General features: G+C 40.0%; 1 protein-coding gene across 4 annotated transcripts in view; it reads left to right on the forward strand.

The window, feature by feature from the left end:
* pparg (peroxisome proliferator-activated receptor gamma) overlaps positions 1-14,912 on the forward strand; it is a 150,828-nt gene that overhangs the window by 109,797 nt on the left and 26,119 nt on the right. For all 4 annotated transcript variants that reach the window (XM_072582181.1, XM_072582180.1, XM_072582182.1 and 1 more), the window contains one exon: positions 13,426-13,659. In XM_072582181.1, the coding sequence (XP_072438282.1) occupies positions 13,434-13,659 (226 nt within the window). In that variant the 5' untranslated portion in view covers positions 13,426-13,433. The remainder of the gene's footprint in view (positions 1-13,425; positions 13,660-14,912) is intronic.

Raw genomic sequence — 14,912 nt, forward strand, 5'->3', positions numbered from 1 at the left:
CCACAGGATATGGTCAGATGGTCAGTGCTCATTTTTGAACCCTGTGAATGATCATTCTTTTGTCTAACTACAGTGTGTGTTGCAACCAAGTTTGATCCTTCCTTTACCCATTGTGCACAGATGCATTCTTTCACCAGAGGTTAATGAATGACAATAAGGAATATGAATCTAGTTGAAACCTAGTGCTTCCAAATAAATATATTGGACTATAACTTGGTGTTGTGTGATTTTAACTTTGTCCCGTTTGAATAGTATAGCCTGCTGATGACATATACTGTTGAATGGCTGATGCTTCAGAGGATTAGCATCACTGGGAAAGCCACATAACAGATTGTGTCACCACCCTGAGAAAGAGGATTTGAAGAAATGAAATAGAAGAATAATTCCTGCTAAATTATAGTTGGCATGCATATATTGAAAAGCTAAGCTGCTGTAAAATGTAATCTACAGTAGATCCTTATCATTTCACATTAAACTTTAGATGTAAGGTTCATGACTGTTTCTCTATTCATTTCTGTCCTGAGGCAAGGTAAGTTTTATGTAAATCTCAAGTAGTTCTAAAGCATAAAGTATTATGAGTTAAATAAAATCAGTGATTACCATACATTAATGGATTTTTTTGTTGCAATCAGCTGAACATTTAGTTTAACTACAATTAGGAATGCTTAATAGAATGCTTTAACCAAACCAGTGAATGGTTTGAGGTGAGGCATCTATCCCAGTTGATAGGATGGTAACTAAAGTTGTTAAAATCCAAATTTATTTTCTGTCTTCACAGTTTATCATTGTCTTTATGATGTCACTCACCTTCCCATAATGTCTTGGTTTACCATTTTATCAGTTTTATTGAAGGAAATGTTATTTAAAGGAAGAAAACAGAATAGAAGGATCTGACCGTTTTTATTGTATAACTTGAGGCAAATTATTCTGACTTTTAGTTGACTAGAAGATTCTCCCTCAATTTAGAAATCTGCCAAAAGACAAGTAATACTGAAAGCCAACAAAATGAAAAGGGCTTTGTCAGCCTGCAGTTTCATTTTCAGACCAGGACCTGCCGTAAGTGATTCTTCTAAACGGTAGTACGTTGAAAGAAAGTTTATTTCAGTGGAAAATCTAGCAATTTGCACTGTATTGGATGTGCTGTTTGTGTGCTGTAGAAACTGCAGACCATTAATCAGATTTATTTCAACAAAGGGAAGTGGAACATGGTGCTCTGGCTAGTGAGACCACCGTCTAGAGGTATTTTAAATGAAGACCTGGTGACTGAGGAAGTTCATTGAACACACCAACAGTTAAATAACCTCAGTTAAAAAACAGTTCTATAAATAAATGAATAAATGCCTCCACTAAAAGAGAACATGAGAAATGTGACACAAATATGCCAAATATTTGCATAGTGGCACAGTGGTTAGCACTGCTGCCTCACAGCGCCAGAGACCCGGGTTCACTTCCCGCCTCAGGCAACTGTCTGTGTGGAGTTTGCACATTCTCCCTGTGTCTGCGTGGGTTTCCTGCAGGTGCTCCGGTTTCCTCCCACAGTCCAAAAACGTGCAGGTTAGGTGAATTGGCCATGTTAAATTGCCTGTGGTGTCTGGTGAAGGGGTAATTGTAAGGGAATGGGTCTGGGTGGGTTGCTCTTCGGAGGGTCGGTGTGGACTTGTTGGGCCAAAGGGCCTGTTTCCACACCGTAAAGTAATCTAATCTAAAAAAAAATCGCACGTTAATTTTCAGGCTCTAGAGAAGAATAACAAATGACTCAAAGATACAGTTTTAAAAAAAGTCACAACAGATATGAGGAAGATTTTTTAAATTCTTTCTTGAGGTGGGGAAGGTGGTGGTGGTAGTGAGCATCACTGATGCGGCCAGCCTTTGTTCACCATCCCTCACCTCCCTTGGGAAGGTAATGGTGACCTGCCTTCTTGAATCACTGCAGTCAATGGACCCTAAATACAGCCATAGTTCTTTTAGGAAGGTATTCCAGAGTTTTGATATGACAGCAGTGAATGAATGGCAGCATAGTTCCAAGTCAGGATGGTGTGTAACTTAGAGGGGAATTTGCAGGTGATCTTTCCAACAGTCTTGTTGCCATTGTCCTTCCAGGTAGTAAAGGTCACCAGTTTTGAAGGCTCAGTGAGAGGATACCTGGTGTGTTGTTGCTGTACATCTTGGATGTACACTAAAACTGAATGCTGATGGTGGAGGGAGTAAATGTTTTAAAGTAGTGGATGAGGTACTGATCAAATGGGTTGTTCTTTCCTGAATGGTAGTGAGCCTGTTAAGTGTTGGAGCTGCAGTCATGAAGGCAAGAGGAGAGTATCTCATCACATACCTGATTTGTGCATTGTGGGCAAGCCTTGGGAAATCAGAAGGTGAGTTATTCACTGAAAAGTTCTCAACCTGAAACTTCCTCATTGCCAAAGTATTTATATGGCTGGTCCAGTTAACGATGATAGAAACAATTGAATGAAACATCGGGAGTAATTTTACTCAGTTATGTAGTGAAAATATTATAACATGAGATTTAAACAATGGACAGCCTGAAGATCATGAAGCAGGGACTTTTTATTCCACTGGCATCACGTCTTTGCAAGTTTAGAAGAAAATTCATGTTAGACTAGGAAAATGGATTTTGTTTGGTGTCAAATCTGTAGCTCTCATCTGCCTGAGAAAATCCACAATCTATCGGAATTTCTCTTCATGAGGCCTCTTTCTAACAAAGGCATCCTTCCCTACAGAGAGCATCCATTTGACTGCTCAAGCTTCTCTGCTTGATGCCCTAGCTCACCATCTCCACTTGCTGTTGAAAACCCCATTACAAACTTTCCGCTTGAAACTTGCCTTCCCAATAACTACATGTAGCACATAGTGGCCATTTATTAGCAGTTGTGTGATCAGCAAGTTTGAAAGTGTCATGATGACTAGAATTATTAGCAGTCCAATTTTTTCTTGCATAACTGATCAGACATTGGGATGATATTCTACACTTTCTTGAGAGGATCTTCTCAGCCACTTATCTATACTTAAACTTGCCGTGGGGCCCAGGCTCTGGCAGGTCACATATGTTAGCATCTCAATCGGGCAAGTTTATAGGAGTCTTACGATCAACAGCATTTGTTTCAATTCCCAATTCCAGGTAGGTTTTTGCTGCACTAGGGCTGGAGTAGGTCTCCTCACACATGGGATACACCCCACTGATTCACAACACCTAGCTCAGGCCATGTTATCTCAATACTATCCAACTCCAGTTCACTTCAGCGAACTTGAGCTTCCACAATACTGATGAGCGAGCTTCTTGCAAACACATCATCAACCAGACTTTTTTTCTCAAGCATTTGCACTGCAGCTCCTGATTCAATAACAGCTGCTTGATGACTCTGTGGGGTTCAGGAATCCAGATATCCTGTAATCTATTCTGAATGTTAATAATCTGAGTTTGGAGACTACCCTCACACAACAGAGAGGTCAATCCTATCAATCTTGTGATCATTCAACCTTTTTCTTCTGATCACTTCTCTCTCTGTTGTCTTGGATGCCAGCTCAAATGCCTAGCTTAGCCTCTGGTGATGCACAACCTTCCACTAATTTATCTGGGCATGTCAGCAGATGATGTGGGAACACAAGGGCAAGGTAAATAGGAAAAACTGGGTCTCATTTACAGAAGGAATAGTGTGGAGAATTACCTGTGGATGAGTGCAGGGTGTCATTTTAAGCATAAATCAGTTCCAGCTATTTTTGTTTCCACTGTCCTGTAGGATCTTGCTCTTAAAATTGCTCCCCTGCCCACTGTGAATCCAATACAGAATACAGAAATGGACAAACCAGTCGTGAATTAACACTAGCTATAGTTGAGGCCTTTCGCTCACAGTCTGGAATGAGCAGAGTGAGCTTGGTAAAAACGTGTATGATTACAAGAACATCCTTTGTCACCTTTATTGTTGGGGGGGATTCAAGGACCCTAAAATCCATTGCAACGATCTCCAGAGGTCTCATGATGATCCGGGATCCCATTAAGTGGTGAAGCTACTTCCCTACTTTAGCTTAAGTTGTATCGGTAGTTATTAATATCAGCAGCTATCCTAGGCCAGTAACAGTAACCGATCAGACTGTCATTGAACTTCTGAGAAATTGTCCACCTCAAAGCCAACAGTTCATGTTTCACACTGGAGTAGTTCTGCATTCTTCTCTGGTTGGTCTCAAGACTTCAGCTGGCATAAGCAATAACTTCTTTTCTGACCTTGAAACTGTGACAGCAGGCCAAGGAAACTTGCATTGATTATCATTGAGTGGCAGTTGGAAACCTGAGTAACCAATGACCTGCAATGAGGTGAACTTCTGCCTGAAGGTGCAAAAGGATTTTTCACATTGCTGCGGTCCAAATCCCTATGATGTATCACACCTCATACATCCTTTACCACCAGCTCCTTGAATATTCTCTGATTTCCTCAGCAATTGGGCAGTCCACAGTGCTTAGCCTTGCACACAACTCCTACAGTAACCAGCCAAATGAAGAGATACACAATATTCCTCCCCCATCTTAGACCAGACCAGTCCTGTTATACTGTGTTGTCATGGTCAGGATTAATGTTTTCTTCGTAACAAAGTGCCCGAGGTACATGCTTTTCTGGAAAAGCTGTTGGTTGTCTGGTTTGTAATCTAGGTTGAGGTGCAACAAGTAGTGGTGTCTCATCTTGCAAGGGTCTCTTTGATTGTCAAACCAAAGATGGGTATGTCATTGAGGTACACCAGGAGGGACTGGAAATTTAAGGTTGTGATAAGAATTATCTGTCATACACATGACTATAGGGGAATCACAGAGCTCAAACTGCATTCCTGTAGAAGCATGAAGTGCCCCCCCACCCCCAAAAAGTGGCTTCTTGGAATGACATCTTTTCATTGTGTCCTGGATTGTAACTGTGGGCCCAATGGAAATTGTAGATGTACTTTGCATTTTTCAGAAATTGTAATGTTTCTTCCATCCTTTTTAGGTCTTTGCATCGAGTACCCAGTAATCGAGATACCCTCAGTTTTCCATCCATCTTCCTTGTGAGGGGGTGTATAGACATAACTCTTGGATGACAGCTGACTCCAAAGAGTTCTCCAGGTAGTCCCTGACTTCCTCCTATGATGGGATGGGATCAAGTGGCAAGGGATCTTTACTGCGCAGTTATCTTTAGTCACAAACTTGAAGCTTACCAGGTCGCAGTATACAATTTCATCATCTTTACTGAAAGCTTTTCAGTTCTTGATGAAGGTAGAAACAAGCTACCTCTCACCCAACTCACCAATGTGCTCTCTGAAATGAGGTTAGAGCTGTCTCCTTTAGTTAGTCCACTGTGCAGGACCGTGGCATGTTTAAGGGCACCTAGATGTGTTCTTGCTTGGAGACAAGCATGTGTGTCACTAAAACTGGCAATCTGCGTGGTTGCCCTATCCTTTTGTCCTACAGTGAGGTGGAAATCTCCCAGGAATACACCAAATGAAACTTCTAATACATGATACGTTGTGGTCTAACAAGGTCTGATGACAACCAGTTGGAGACAGATGGCATGAGACTTTTAGAACAGTGATGGTGCAGATAAATAAATAAGCAGTCTGATTCCCTGCTACTCAAACAGCTCCAGACTGGTACATCTCAACTGCATGGAAAGACTTTTGAGCTCTAACTGTCAACCTCTTAATGTGTTACTTGTAGCAGTCACCAGACATCTTTTCCAAAGGCACCCAGGTATCCTTTAGCACCTTCGACCAGCACCAGAGCAGGTATTCTCAACTCTTTTTACTGCCGTGGGAGTATTGATTAAGTCATGAATGACAGCAAACCCCCAGGCTGTGAAAATGTAACAGAGGATAGATACAGGATGTTAGATTTGGCTGTCATGAGGGATATCCTACCCCTACAAAGTGGAGACATGGCTGAGGCTCGCACTGCTCAGCATGATGCTTTCAGGAAAACTGATAAACAATAGTTTACACCTCCCCTCCTGTGTCACTTTTGCATAATCTCACACTTACTGTGGGAAAGTCACTCTGCATAAGAACACTTCCTGAAGGAATCTTGCCTGCTTCCTGGCTCTCGATTTTGATTTTGATTTATTGTAGTCACATGTACCTAAGTAGATTGAAAAGCTTTCTTTTGCAAGCAGTACAGGCAGATCATAGCAAACAAGGACTTACAGATCATGGGGTGCTTAGACAGAGCTCTCAGTAGCAGCTTTCCTGTCCTGAAATCAATTGAGGCCCTTAAGTGGGAAATTATTCCTTTAAGAGCCTTTCCCACTGCGGGTGATATTTACCCGCAGGGGACTAGAGTTTAATAGCACATTCTGGGAGTTTGCTTCTGAGCCCTGGAAGGTGGTGGAGTGGAGGTGGTGCATGTTTTTGGTCGTTTTTTTTTAAGTGCACTCAATGTCTGATCAAGGGACCCAGCATTGGGAAGCGAATCTGCTGAAAGTCACACCTGCCCTTTCTGGCTGGGTCCATATTTCTAGGTCACAGGTTGTGTACTAGCAGCAGCCATTACCGCCTCCAAAAGTATTATGAATTAATGTTGTGTTGCCAGCCTCTGATTGCTCAGCAACAGTCAACAGGCAGATCTTCTGCTATTGGAGTGTGACAATCCTTCCCCAAAGAGGTGACCAAGGCTCTGGCTGATCTTTCAACCAGCAGCAAGGCCTCATCATCTGGTAAAGTGGATTATTATAATGATTGAAAATGTTAGCATTATTGAATATTGTGTAACTGAAATTTTAATGGAATATCAAGTTGCAATTATTACTGAACATCTTCTGTGGCCCAAAAAACGTTTTAAAAATTGCATTTTATTCCAGCAGAAGAACTTCATAAAATGCCAGAATTTTTCAAGTTAATCTTTATTTTATTTTAATTTTTCAATATTTCACCTTTTACATTGACTTTATGTGCGTGCCTGTTCTCCTTCATAGAAACTGGTTGAAAAATGGTTTATTACTTGTGTTCCTTTACTTCCTTTTTTGCTAATTGTAAGAATTCTTCAATCATACCAAGTTAAAAATCACACAACACAATCGCACAATCACAAGCACACTTCCAATTAAACCTGCTGGACTATAACCTGGTGTTGTGTGATTTTTAACTTTGTACACCCCAGTCCAACACCGGCATCTCCAAATCAATCATACCAGTTTGTCTGATGCCTTCATTATTAGACACCACAGTTTTTCTAACTCTATAACTCTAAAACTATAACTCTAGTACGTCGGATGGATCAGTTTTTGTCCAATGTGTGTAGGAGCATTTCCTGACACAGTATGTTGAAGGGAGGCCACACTGGATCTGGTGCTTGGTAATGAACCAGGCCAGGTGTTTGATATAGTGGTAGGTGAGAACTTTGGAGAAAGTGAGCATAATTCGGTTACATTTAGTTCAGCAATGGAAAGGGATAGGTTCGTGCCACAGGGCAAGAGTTATAGATGGGGTAAGGGCAATTATAATGTGATTGGGCAATACTTAGGAGGCATAGAACGGGGTAGCAAAATGCAGGGGATGGGGACCAGCAAAATGTGGAGCTAGTTTAAGGAACAGATATTGGGTGTCCTTGATAGGTATGTACCTGTCAGGCAGTGAGAAAGTGACAAGGTAAGGGAACCATGGTTTACTACAGAAATTGCATCTCTTGTTAAGCAGAAGAAGGAGGCTTATGTGACATTGAGAGGAGATGGTTCAGATGCGGTGATGGAGAGTTACAGATTAGCTAAGGAGGATTTAAAGAGAGAGTTAAGAAGAGCAAGGAGAGTACATGAGCAGTCTTTAGCAGGTAGAATAAAGGAGAACCCTAAGGCTTTCTATGGGTATGTGAGGAATAAAAGGATGACTAGGGTAGGAACAGGGCCAGTCAAAGACAGAAGTGGGGAGTTATGTGTGGACCCTGAGGAGATTGGAGAGGTGCTAAATGAATATTTCTCATCTGTTTTCACTTATGAAAAGGAGAATATTGTAGAGGAGAAGAAAGAGATACAGAATATTCGAGTAGAAAGGATCAAGGTTAGTAAGGAGTTATCATCAATTCTAGAAGGAGTGAAAGTAGACAAGTTCCCTGGGTCAGATGGGATTTATCTGAGGATACTCTGGGAAGCTAGGGGGAGGCAATGTTGGAGCCTTTGGCCTTGATCTTTGCGTCATCATTGTCTATATGTTTAGTACCAGAGGATTGGAAGATTGCAAAGGTTGTGCCCATGTTCAAGGGGGGGAGTAGAGATGACCCAGGTAATCATAGTCCAGTGAGCCTTACGTCTGTTGTAGGAAAAGTTTTAGAAAGGATTATAAGAGATAAGATTCATAATCATCTAGCAAGCAACAATTTGATTTCAGATAGTTAACATTGTTTCGTCAAGGGCAAGTCATGTCTCACAGATCTCATTGAGTTTTTTGAGAAGGTGACCAAGCATGTGAAGGAAGGTAGGACAGTTGATGTAGTGTACATGGACTTCAGTAAATCCTTTGATAAGGTTCTACATGATAGGCTGTTGGAGAAAATGCAGAGGCATGGGATTGAGGGTGATTTAGCAGTTTGGATTAAAAACTGGCTTTCTGTAAGAAGGCAGTGAGTGGTGGTTGATGGAAAATATTCAGCCTGGAGTCTGGTTACTGGTGATGTGCCATAAGGATCTGTTTTGGGACCACTGCTGTTGGTCATTTTCACAAGTGACTTGGACATAGGCATAAGGTGGATGGGTTAGCAAATTTGCAGATGACACTAAAGTTGGTGAAGTAGTGGGCAGTATGGAAGAATGTTGCAGGGGGACTTGGATAAATTGCAGAATTGGGCTGAGAGTTGGCAAATGGAGTTCAATGCAGCTAAATGTGAGGTGATTCACTTTGGGAAGAACAACAGGAAGGCAGAGTACTGGGTCAATGGAAAGATTCTTGTAGTGTGGGAGTGCAGAGGGATCTTGGAGTCCGTGTACATAGATCCCTAAAAGTTGCTACCAGGTTGATAGCGCTCTTAAGAAGGCATATGGTGTGTTATGTTTTATTGGTAGAGGATTGAGTTCTGGAGCTGTAATGTCATGCTGCAACAATACAAAATGTTAGTCAGCTGCACTTGAATATTGTGTACAGTTCTGGTCACCCCATTACAGGAAGGATGTGGAAGCATTGGAAAATGTGCAGAGGAGATTTACCATGATTTTGCCTGATCTGGAGGGAAGGTCTTATGAGGAAAGGCTGAGAGACTTGGGTCTGTTCTCATTGGAGAGAAGAAGGCTAAGAGACCTACGAGATGGTCAGAGGATTAGATAGGGTAGACAGTGAAAGTCTTTTTCCTCAGATGATGATGTCAACTTGTACGAGGGGGCATAGCTACAAATTGAGGGGTGATAGATTTAAGACAGATGTCAAAGGCAGGTTCTTTATTCAGAGGGTGGTAAGGGCATGGAATGCCCTGCCTGCCAATGTAGTTAATTCAGCCACATTAGGGGCATTTAGACAATCCTTGGATAAGCACATGGATGATGGGATAGTGTAAGGGGATGGGCTTAGATTAGTTCACAGATTGGCGCAACATCAAGGGCCGAAGGACTTGTTTTGTGCTATATTGTTCTATGTTCTGTTGATTGGACCAAATTCATATAGTGTTAGAATGGACAAAATTGGTACTCTAAGATTGTCTGGACTGATTGGACTTGGATATGCTTCCCTATTTCACTTCAAATACTAAATAAATTGTCATTGTTATTATTCAGGCAAACTACTTTTCTAAATGTGATTGCAGTCGAGTGGAATAACTATATATAATTGAAAAGTTTCAATAGAATCCTGCATTGCAAATAAAAGAACAAAAAATCTCAGACAAGAAACCAGAAGTTGGGACACCCAGAGGTGAATGTTGACAGTATAAACAAAGAGGTAACATTGGGAATGAAAAACGTTATTGGACAGTTGACACAGCAGCAACTAAGAAAAATTAAATGGCAATAGGAAAAAGTGAAAATCCTGAGCTAGAATCACAGTGAGGTAAAATGAATATTTGAGGTTACAGTAACAGTATTCAGAAACTTTCATGTAGAGAGTGGTACGTGTATGGAATAAGCTGCCAGAGGAAGTGGTGGATGCTAGTACAATTGCAACATTTAAAAGGCATCTAGATGGGTAAATGAATAGGAAGGGTTTGAAGGGATATGGGCCAGGTGCTGGCAAGTGGGACTAGATTGGTTGGGATATCTGGTTGGCATGGACGAGTTGGACCGAAGGATCTGTTTCGTGCTGTACATCTCTATGACTCTATATTACAAATGATAAATTCTTCAAAATGTAACAACAAATATAAAGACTTTGCCCATCTACAAATCATGTACAGATGATTTGCACCTGTTGATTATTTTATTACGCTTAGATTTTAGTAAAGAGTAGAGGGGTATTTTCAATCATTGAAAGTTATTGTGAAATCCTTAGTAAGAAAGGTTGCTTTCAATCTTCAAACCTCGAACAAATTGTCAGAACTGCATCAAAGTTATAGGTGCAACAACAGATACAGGAAATAATGATCAGATTTTATCACCAAATAAATAAAAGTACATGTAATGAGCTAGCTTTCAGCACAGCATGGCCCATTTTATGCAAAGTGAAAATGCCTCATATGTTGGCCCCTGTACATGGACATCCTGTTTGTTACAGGCTTAATAAATGCATCTAATTTATGCCTCGTAATGCAATTTCAAATGACACTAATTAATGTAAACTGATGAGTCTTAAAGTGACCAAAACTTATTTGATATTATTTTAAGTGTAACTTTCAAGTGAATAATAAAAACTCCAAAAACCACACACACTTTAAGTTGTGACTGTGTTCTACTTAACGTACCTTGCCACTTTAAGGTTGCATGGATACAGTAAGTAGGTTTCATCATGGGACCTCTAACAGCACCGTAGAAGCAGCATTAGAGCAAGGACTGATTCAAGAAAGTGATCCACAATTATCTTCTCTAGGGATTGTCAAAAACATCACCAATAATAAATTGTCAGTCTGTGTCCAGAGAGAAGATTATGCCAGGAATACGAGAGATTGTGAAAGTAGTGTATCAGTTTTCTTTTGTCGACTCGTTCTTTCACTACCATAATTTGCACTGATGAACAGAATACTTCATAGCCTTGAACGACAGTGACATTCTCTGTTGAAGGAAGAACAATTGTAACATAACTACTATGTGTTTACTGATATGATAACTTGCAGTTGATTTCCAGAAAATATGTTGGAGACATTTTTGGTGTTGACCATAAATTTTGTGGTGGAATCCAGTCACTTTCCTAGATCAGTTCTAATCAGTATATATTGTCACAGATAGCTTGGCTTACTATATTTGCAAGTTAATCTAAAATGGAGAACTGAAATAACCAAGTTCTTGCAAAAAAAGTCTTTATATTTACATTTAAGTAAATATCTTTTAACTGTCTCCTCTTATGTTTGACGTGTTATAAGCAAATGGCTGTATTTTTATAATTTTGCTTATTATCATTTCTATAACTTGTTATAAAAATGGTAGCAATCTGAATGTCACAATCTGCTGTCGTGAATACTCTGTGATCATATTAATGTGGTGAGGTGGACAAAGGAAGATTTTTTTTCCTGAATTTTGTTCCATTGATGCTGGAATTCTATGAATTAAAAAAAAGTAGCTTTTACAATTATAATGCCCTAGTGTTATAATTTAATAAATTTAGTATTTCTACATTGTATAATTGCATAATCAACAGGTTTTTTTAATAGTTTGAATCCTATTCACACTGTACATTGTTAAACTGAGTGACCTCAGTTTATTGAGCCTGTATTGTGCAATGCATACAGCTCATTGCATCAACTAGGAAATCATTATTTGCAGGAGATTTGAAGATAACTTATTAAAGCTGGGTTTATAGTGCTTAGGAAGTGACTGGGGAAAGAGAAACATGTTTGTGCTTTTAAAAATTATCTAAAAAAATTTGGCATTTAACCTTTTCACCATGGAGATTCGTTAAGCTTATTCACACATTTATTTTAACAAGTTTCTTTTGAAGTAAATACTTATTGTTTTAAAAGATATTTACATAAATGTACATAATTTACATAATACTAATCCTCAGATAAATATAATAGTAATGCTTCTGTTTTGATACAAGATTATAACTATAGTATGGTGGTAGTATACTGAAGGAAAATAACTAAAGTTTGAAAAGGAATTAATTTAAAAGATTGAGTTAAAGATCTCAGATTATTGGATAGGTTTCAGTAGTATAACCAACTCACTGGCCTTATTAAGCAATATATTCAAGCTTAGATCTAACAGATTAACAAAAAGCAGTAATGTACATGCTTCATAAGCAATTCCATAGTTCCTATGCTGATCTTATCAATTCCGGTTTTACATTAGTTTCTTTCTGCAGTGAGCTATGCACCTAACTACCACAAATGCAATGAAGTAGAAATTAAGCACAAGTTTCATTCAGGTTCAGGCTTTTTACTGCAGTATGTGCCAAAATCTCAAGATGAAGGATTGATAGAAATTGCTATGTAGGTCTCATATGAATATTAGAGTGGGATAGACTGTGCTGGTTGTGGCTCCATAGTCTGCTCACCAAAGTGCAAAATCATCTTTGACTGCTGACCTCATCAGAAGCCATTCTCAGGTAAGGTCCAGAATCAAATGTACTCTTTAAGCAGTAAATGTCTAGGGACATTAGGAGGCAAACTCTGGGTTTGTAGAATTAGAATGAAAGAATCAACAGTCTTTTAATGAAAAATTAAAAACTTACTGCTGGATCACAGAAGAAGCCTGGCTAGAGTATATTAAATTGCTCACCCTGTCATCTGAAATAAATTTTATAAATGAACAAATTAATGATGTTTAATGCCTAAAATAGGCATCAGCCCATTCTGAACTGGTGCAGGAAGTGGGCAGCATGCTTTTTCCAGCATGTAGGACTGCTCAGGTTCTGTTTTCACCCAGTGACACTGGAGAACATCTATCCATGTTATTTTAAAGAGTTGTGCTATTGTTCTGATAAAGTTTGGAAGCAGAATGAAGACATACTGGAGATCCAAAAGCAATTTCCAACATAAACTGGATCACCTTCAATATAGTGGGGCATGGAAGTACCCTTAAAAAAGCATTGTGGTCAACCTACAGCATGTGAACTGCAGTTGTTCAAGAAGGCAGCTCATCACCACTTTCCCAGGGCCAACAAGGATGGGCATTAACTGCTGGCCAGCCAGCAACATGCAATCCCACAAACGACTAAAAAAAAATTACTAGCATCCTTTTAAGAGAAATATTCCTTTTTACTATTATAATTTCTATGAATTATTTGAAATGCTTACTATTGTGTTGACAATGCCAGTTCAGATTGACAGGAATCCAAGCAGGTTCCTGACATAAAAGACAATCATTTTCCATTTTTATATTTTTATCCCCCCAGGATCAAGAATGGTAGATACACAACTGCCTCTATGGCCCATCAACTTTGCGATGGGTACAATGGACCTTTCAGAACTTGCCAATCACACTCATCCTTTCGATGTGAAGCCATTTGCTACAGTCGACTTTTCCACTGTTTCTGCAGTTAATTATGAAGATCATGCTTCAACCTCTTTAAGAATTGATGAGAATTCTTCAGACTGTAAATATGATGAACAATTTCTGGACTACCAAAGTATGTTATTTTATTTGACTGTATCAGAATAATATATCTGATAAAAGCTAGCTATAATTTTAATACTTTTCAATTAATTTTTAAAATTTGGATTACAGTATTTCAATTCTCATATCATAGTTAAAACACATTTGTGTCAAACCTTCCTATTCACACATCTGGTTATCCTAATGAAAACGTTGAGCAATAATGAGAAATTTGATTCGGGGAATGGGAGAGCAAATGTTAGCATTAAAATGCATTTCTGAGAATGACAGATAAATGCCTACCTAGCATTAATGCATGTCGATAAAACCAACATAATTAAACAAAGTTTGGGAGAAGATTTGTAGCTCGGGTGCTCGTTGTTGTGGTTCTGTTCGCCGAGCTGGGAATTTGTGTTGCAAACGTTTCGTCCCCTGTCTAGGTGACATCCTCAGTGCTTGGGAGCCTCCTGTGAAGTGCTTCTGTGATGTTTCCTCCGGCATTTATAGTGGTTTGTCTCTGCCACTTCCGGTTGTCAGTTCCAGCTGTCCGCTGCAGTGGCCGGTATATTGGGTCCAGGTCGATGTGTTTGTTGATAGAATCTGTGGATGAGTGCCACGCCTCTAGGAATTCCCTGGCTGTTCTCTGTTTGGCTTGCCCTATAATAGTAGTGTTTCCCAGTCAAATTCATGTTGCTTGTCATCTGCGTGTGTGGCTACTAAGGATAGCTGGTCGTGTCGTTTCGTGGCTAGTTGGTGTTCATGGATGCGGATCGTTAGCTGTCTTCCTGTTTGTCCTATGTAGTGTTTTGTGCAGTCCTTGCATGGGATTTTCTTTTGCAAGGACTGCACAAAACACTACATAGGACAAACAGGAAGACAGCTAACGATCCGCATCCATGAACACCAACTTGCCACGAAACGACACGACCAGCTATCCTTAGTAGCCACACACGCAGATGACAAGCAACATGAATTTGACTGGGACAACACTACTATTATAGGGCAAGCCAAACAGAGAACAGCCAGGGAATTCCTGGAGGCATGGCACTCATCCACAGATTCTATCAACAAACACATCGACCTGGACCCAATATACCGGCCACTGCAGCGGACAGCTGGAACTGACAACCGGAAGCGGCAGAGACAAGCCACTATGAATGCCAGAGGAAACAGCACAGAAGCGCTTCACAAGAGGCTTCCGAGCACTGAGGATGTCACCTAGACGGGGGACGAAATGTTTGCAACACAAATTCCCAGCTCGGCGAACAGAACCACAATAATTAAAAC

The sequence above is a fragment of the Chiloscyllium punctatum genome, chromosome 12, assembly GCF_047496795.1.
Source record: "Chiloscyllium punctatum isolate Juve2018m chromosome 12, sChiPun1.3, whole genome shotgun sequence".
NCBI lineage: Eukaryota > Metazoa > Chordata > Chondrichthyes > Orectolobiformes > Hemiscylliidae > Chiloscyllium > Chiloscyllium punctatum.